The 6,899-nt window shown below is 47.3% G+C and overlaps 1 protein-coding gene across 1 annotated transcript; it reads left to right on the top strand.

The window, feature by feature from the left end:
• Positions 1-505: 505 nt before the first annotated feature.
• Positions 506-5,872, top strand: DDOST (dolichyl-diphosphooligosaccharide--protein glycosyltransferase non-catalytic subunit; the record flags this gene model as incomplete). The annotated part of the gene is made up of 11 exons (XM_079545576.1): positions 506-662; positions 1,169-1,279; positions 1,401-1,487; positions 1,978-2,081; positions 2,959-3,053; positions 3,390-3,483; positions 3,946-4,094; positions 4,388-4,535; positions 4,858-4,978; positions 5,124-5,230; positions 5,723-5,872. 11 exons carry the CDS (start codon positions 506-508, stop codon positions 5,870-5,872), a joined length of 1,323 nt encoding a protein of 440 aa, XP_079401702.1.
• Positions 5,873-6,899: the final 1,027 nt, after the last annotated feature.

The raw sequence follows: 6,899 nt of genomic DNA, 5'->3' as shown, positions 1-6,899 counted from the left end.
CTGGGGACGTGGCAGGGTCAGGGCTGGGTGCTGTGTGCAGGCTGCTCGGGTATGTGCTCCACTGGTGCCAGCCGGCAGCTTTAGCAGAGGAGCCCCGAAGGCCTACGTCGAGCAGGAGCTGCCGCCTTTTAGACTTCCTAAAATCGCTCATTTTAGGCTATTCGGTTCCTTCCAGGTAGCAGAATGACTTATTGCTGTAAGTTTACATTATTCCCAGATGCTGATGAGGGCTTTACCCAAACGGGGCTGGGCTACATCCCTGCCACGCGGACGCTGCTATCGCGCTGTGCCCAGGACACGGTACTTTTCATCGCACGCTCGGGGGCCTGCGGGCTGCGGGGCGCCCGCCTCCATTTCCCGCAGCACCCCAACCCTGTGCGGGCGGCGTCACGTGACAACTTCGTTCCTTCCCGTTTCCAGCGGGGAGCTGGCCGTCGCTGATTGGATGGCCGGGGCGCTGCGGTGGAGCCCATTGGCTGATTCCTTGCCCCGCCTGTTTCCCAGGATGCCCCGCGCTGGCGAGAAAATGGCGGCGGCCGCGGTGCGGCTGTGGTGGCTGCTGGCGGCGGTGGCGGCGGCCGGGGCTGGGCCGCGCACCCTGGTGCTGCTGGAGAACGGCAACCTGCGGGACACGCACTCGCTCTTTTTCCGTAGCCTGGCGGGTAGGGTGGGGTGTCCTGAATGCTGTGTGCAGCGTTGGGGCCTTCGCTGCGAGAAGCACGGGAGCGGGTCTGGAGAGGGCAACGGAGCTGTGAGGGCTCTGGAGCGCAGCGCTGTGGGGAGCGGCTGAGGGATTTGGGATGGGTCAGTCTGGGTAAGAGGAGGCTCAGGGGAGATCTCATTGCTTTCTGTAACCCCAGAAAAGAGGCTATGTGAGGTGGGGATGGCCTCTATGCCCACTAACAGGAATAGGTCTGGAGGTGATGGCCTCAGGTTGTTCTAGGGAGGTTCTGGTTTGATAAAAGAAAACTTTTTTTTTTTTAGAATGAGTGGTGATGCTTTGGTACAGGCTGCCCGGGGAAGTGGTGGAGTCCCTGGAACTGTTCAGGAGCTGTGAAGATGTGGCACTGGGGGACATAGTGGGTGTTGTGGGGCGTGGGTTGGCTGTAGGACTGGATGATCTCGGTAGTGTTTTCCAAACTTATGATTCTGTATGTCATGGCTGCAGATAGGGGCTTTGAGCTCACTTTCCGGACCGCAGATGATGCTGGCCTCTCCTTGATCAAGTATGGGGAGTTCCTGTATGACAACCTGGTCATCTTCTCACCATCCATTGAGGGTATGAGCTGGGGAAGTGCTTCAGCAGTGATTCAGGGAGGGGCTTGGGGCCGTTTGGGGGTGGTTGTGAAAGACAAGGCTCTGGTATGGGACAGTCATGAGCTGTTGGTGTGCACTTGCAGATTTTGGAGGAAACATCAATGTGGAGACCATTACTGCTTTTATTGACGGTGGTGGCAGTGTCCTGGTGGCCGCCAGCTCAGACATTGGTGAGTGTGGTGCCTGTTGGGCTGTGGAGAACATCGCTACATGTCAACCATGTCGCACATACTTGCAGCAAACAGATCCTCTTCCTTGGAGCTCCTGAAAAATAAATGCAGTGGGAAAAACACAATACCTAATTAGCTCGTAGGTCAGTGTCCTTCAGCTTTGCACTTCCTAGATGTGCTGGAGAAATGCTTGAAAAGAGGTCTTTTCTGGTTATTTGTGGATGAGAGCCTTAAGTAGATGCACTTTGTGTGCAGTTATGAACCTCAAGATTTGTGCTTTGAGAAGATGAATGCTTGGCCTGGGGTGAGAAATGAAACCAGCCTTTATTTCCATTTTTGAATGGGAATTTAGCAGAGGGAAGTTGCAGTGCTCAGAGTTTGGCTGGTAGAGTGCTGAATGTGTCACTCTCAGCTAAACACATTTTGAGTGTTGAGACTGGGTTGCATTCTTCTGAGCCCTCTGCATTCTGGAATCTTGTTCTCCTTTCAGGTGACCCACTGCGGGAGTTGGGAAGTGAGTGTGGGATAGAGTTTGATGAAGAAAGGACAGCTGTCATTGACCATCACAGCTATGATATATCAGACCCAGGCCAGGTGAGCATCTTTATCTGCAGGTTTGGGGTTTTGTTAATGTGAACATGTATGTAAAGGTTGAGAGAAGAATCTTCTGTCCTTATTTTCCTTCCTTACTTCCATCCCTCCTCTGCTGTTCACAATAAAGTCCTACGTACTGTTGCTCAACAGCATTCAGTGTTGCAGCAGGCAGAGTGCTGGCACAGCACTGCAGCTCTGTGTGGGGAGTCTCTGCCCTGAGTCCATCTTTCTGAATTTGCTGGATTTGATCTTACTGCTACACTGGGGAGTGTCAGTGTCACTGCGTCTGTTTCATCCACTGAAGTGTGTGTCTGGTTAGTTTGTGGTAGGTTGAGAAGAAGAACTTTACAGGTGACACTTTGAGATGCAGGAAGGGTAACTTTTAGTGCTGGGTGCTATTGAGAGATCTTTGTGGAATTGCATATGTTTCCATGTTTTCTTTCCTCTTGTTAGTCAGTGCTTAAACATGAAAACCCTCTGTTAGGTCTGAACTTACTCTGATAGTTCTTATTTAAAAGAAACTGTTTAAGTTGTATGTGGATGCTGTCGTATCTTGAAGGTGAAAGCTACTCAGATAAGTCAACTACTGTAGTGTTTCCGGTTTTATCAAAAGGGAGTTTTATATTTCCTGATGTATCTTCATATTTGATTTACTGTAGTTAAACAAAAGAGCTGCTTTTCTGATTTTCTTTTTAATGAAGTTGTAACATTAATACAATGGCTGTTCAGTTTTGATGGCCTGTAAAAACAAAGTTGACTTTCAGATAGAAAGAGAAGCTGTTGCTTGCTGTTCTAAAACCTGACAATTACTGGAAGTGTATGTAAATACATTTGCCTGTGCAATGCATTTACACAGATCTCTCTTGTTTCCTCCAAGCACACGCTCATAGTAGCAGATGCTGAAAATCTCCTGAAGGCCCCCACCATCGTGGGGAAGAAGGCAATGAACCCCATTCTCTTCCGAGGAGTTGGGTAAGACCTGCCACAGCCAGGTGGCTGCTTTTGGGGAAGCAAAAACCTTGGTGCTGATGTGAGCTAGGGGCTGGGTTAGCCTAGTGTGAGCAACCTGCCTTCGTTTTGGATAGAACCAAAAGAAAATTTCCAAAACAACTTAGGTTTTGCCTCAGTGATGTTTCTTCATATAAATTAATGAAGTTTGACAGTGTATCTCAAGAAAGTAGTTCATTTCTGTAAGTGTGCAAATTCTGCAGCTTTATAACCACTTGCAAGGATAAGGAGGTTTGTGCAACTCAGTGCCTGCAGCTCCCTCTGGTTATTGATGCCACTCTTTGTGCCTCTCCCCACAAGGATGGTGGCTGATCCCGACAACCCGCTGGTGCTGGATATCCTGACTGGCTCTTCTACCTCATACTCCTTCTTCCCAGATAAACCCATAACTCAGGTACATTCCTTTTACTTTTTCTCTTCCTTAGTCAAGTCCCTTAGATTCCAGCAACTTTGAGAAATTGATATTTGCATGGTTAAACTCTTGGTTGATTTTGAAAGTCAGGCTTCCAGATGTCTCCTCGAGAATCTTCTTCCTTGCTTTGTTGGTGGGAAAATGTCCAGTGTGAGTGATACTTTGATATAGGCTGATACTTTTTCCAAAGTAAACTGCCTTTAAGCGACTTCATCCCAAGGAGAGTGTAGATGCAAAACATTGTAAATTCCATTCCTGGTTGTTCTGAGTAGTTAGCTGAGGTGCTTGGCTTCTGTTGAACTGCAAAGTGTGCTATACGTGGTCAGACTTCTCCATCTTAAAGCAAACTTGTGGTAGTAATGAAATCAAATAACTTGGAGACTGAACTCTTCTTTAATTACCTTTAAGTTGACTAAATGCTCTTTCAAATGTGCTTCTTTTCAGTATCCACATGCAGTTGGGAAGAACACCCTTCTGATCGCAGGGCTCCAAGCAAGGAACAACGCTCGCGTTGTTTTCAGTGGCTCTCTGGATTTCTTCAGCGATGCTTTCTTTAATTCTGCTGTGCAGAAAGCTACTCCTGGCTCCAAACGGTACACCAGCCTCCTGGCATCCCTTTGTGAGGCGTACCTGGGGGGCTGTGTGATCAAGGAAATAGGCCACAAATGTTCATGCTATTTGAAACAGCAAGAAGCTTGAATGCAAATAGTGCGTGATGGGTTCCTTTGGCTTTGAAGTGCTTTGGAAAGAAATTCTCTTAAACTCAGAATAGCTTTTTCTTGTTCTGGTTTTGCTTTTGGCATGTAGTTTTTTTTTGGGTTGTTTTTTTTGTTTTTTTTTTTTCCAGAGTGATTTTCATGTTTTCTTTGTCTTACCTCGTCTCCAGGTATTCACAGACTGGTAATTACGAGCTGGCTGTTGCCTTGTCTCGTTGGGTGTTCAAGGAAGAAGGTGTGCTGCGCGTTGGGGCCGTGTCTCACCACCGTGTGGGGGAGCTGGCACCTCCTAATGCTTACACCGTCACCGATCTGGTGGTGAGGCTCCACTTGGGGGGGCTTGCTTGGAATGTGCTCCTCTGTTGTGTGGGCAGGAGGCGACATGGAGCTGAAAAGTACAGCTGGATCCATTTTCATACTCATACATACTTTTCATACATAAGTATTCATACATACTTATTCTTTGACTTCTGAGAGCTGCTTTGATTACTGATACCAGAATGTGTTTACCAGAGGGGGAACTTAACTTACTGGGAGAATTCCTTAGTCTCTTTGAGCTGCTGTAGTCATATGCTGGGCTTGAGCTTTGTTTTTAGCCATCCCTGCTGCACCCTGTTGATGTGTTGTGGGTTTGTTCCAGGAATACAGCATTGTCATCGAAAAGCTTTCCAACGGAAAGTGGATCCCCTTTGATGGAGATGATATCCAGCTGGAGTTTGTCCGCATTGATCCATTTGTGAGAACTTTCTTGAAGAGAAATGGTAGGCTCCCCCTCACCTCTTATGCCTTGTGGTGGGATGCTTTCTCTCTTGGTGTGGTGGTTTTGTAGCAGGAAGACCTGTGAAAGCTTTCGCAGCTTCTCCCATTGCTTCTGTCAGCTCAGCTTTGTCACAATCTTTTCCATAGGTGGCAAGTACAGCGTGCAGTTCAAGCTCCCAGATGTCTATGGAGTGTTCCAGTTTAAAGTGGACTATAATCGCCTGGGTTACACTCACCTGTACTCCTCTACCCAGGTAAGGAATGGCAGGAATTAATTACGTAAGAAAAGAATGGGTTTTTTTATTACTGCTAAGTTGTGTTTTATCTGAACATACAATGAATTTCAGTACTTCTGATTTTTTTTTTTTTTTTTTTTTTTTTTTTTTTTTTCTTATCTTTTGATTTGCTTTTTGAGATTTGGAAACGAGCTTCACAAAAAACTGGTAGTGGTTTCTTCTTCCTTGAGCTGGTGTTACACATTTACAGTGAATGCCCACATAGAAATAATCTTACTGTTACAGTGGCTTGATCTGTGCATGTGGTTGGAGCTGTGGAAGTACATGGGACACTGAGAATGGTTTTCTGTTTTGGCTGAGGATGTGGTTTCATCCTGGAAATGAATCGTTCGCTTGCCTTTTCAATAATGTAACAGGTTCTGGGGATTGGAGGGAGTCAGCTGGATGCAGGACACTGTATCTGTCCTTGTGTACCACCAAACTCAGAAAGAATGCCTGCTTCTTCCTTAGGTGTCTGTGCGTCCCCTCCAGCACACGCAGTACGAACGTTTCATCCCCTCGGCGTACCCGTACTACGCCGGAGCCTTTTCCATGATGGTGGGCCTCTTCATGTTCAGCATTGTCTTCCTGCACATGAAAGAGAAGGAGAAATCCGACTGAGCTCCCTATGGGAGGAAGAGCCTTTTCCCTGTTGCCATGCACAGATGGGCAGCTCTCAGGGGCCTTACTGTAACTGAGGACTGGTAGGTGCAGCCCTGGTTTGGTCTTTTTTTTTTTTTTTTTTTCTTTTCTTTTTTTTTTTTTTAATCACATGGGTTGACTAATAATAGAGAAAATGAACCAGATATTTGCGGGGAATCTGTAGTCAGAATGTTTGCAAATGTGGAAATGTGTCAACTCTGGTGTCATTCCTGGATTAGCTCAGTGCTGCTGTTTTGTTTACATGGCCCCTTGGTTGGAATTATTTTGGTTTGAGATTAATTCCATTGTTGAAATAAAGTCTTAGTCCTCTCACTGTGCATTGAAGCAAGCTGATTATTGTGGTGCTCTGGCTGGAGGCCCCTCTGTGTGGTGAGGAGCAATAGGGGGGATCAGAAGTGAATGCTTTCTGTATGGAAAATGAGTGCCATGGGGAGAGGCGTACCACACAGAGCCCATCACTCCATCCACTGCTTTGCTTTTGGGGCTGGTGTTTTTCCATGACTCAACTCCGCTCCTGGAGTGGTGCATGTGCAGGGCAGGTGAGGATTTCACCACCACCCCCTGAGGTTAGCAGCCCTTTGCAACACACAGCCCTCATGCCCAGACACATGCACACTCCTCTGCAATAGCTTTGCCTTCCCATGCATCTCTCAAGCAAATTAAACACTGACATTTCACACTCTGGGGGTTGAAGAAACAACTTGACCTGGCAGCAATAGACTGTCAGCCTTTCTGGCTGGCCCTGCAGCCCTCTGGGAGGTGTGAGCAGGTTGGAACTTGGTAAGCTACAGAAACCTGGGGAATGCAAATCAAATTGTGCTGGGGGAATGCCTGTTGTTGCCTAGCTGCATCCTGGAGCTTGGGCTCTTTCCCCATGGCTCCATGGAATTTAGGCTTAAGGGCTAAACAACTGCTTTGTGAGCAGTATTGTGCCTTTGATGTGTTTTGTGGCTGTGGCTGACCTGGTGTTTTCTGGTTGTGAAAT

This window comes from Tetrao urogallus (assembly GCF_951394365.1).
Source record: "Tetrao urogallus genome assembly, chromosome: 21".
In the NCBI taxonomy this organism is placed as follows: Eukaryota; Metazoa; Chordata; class Aves; order Galliformes; family Phasianidae; genus Tetrao; species Tetrao urogallus.
Note: the sequence above shows the minus strand (reverse complement) of the source record. Positions and strands in the feature narration are given on the sequence as shown.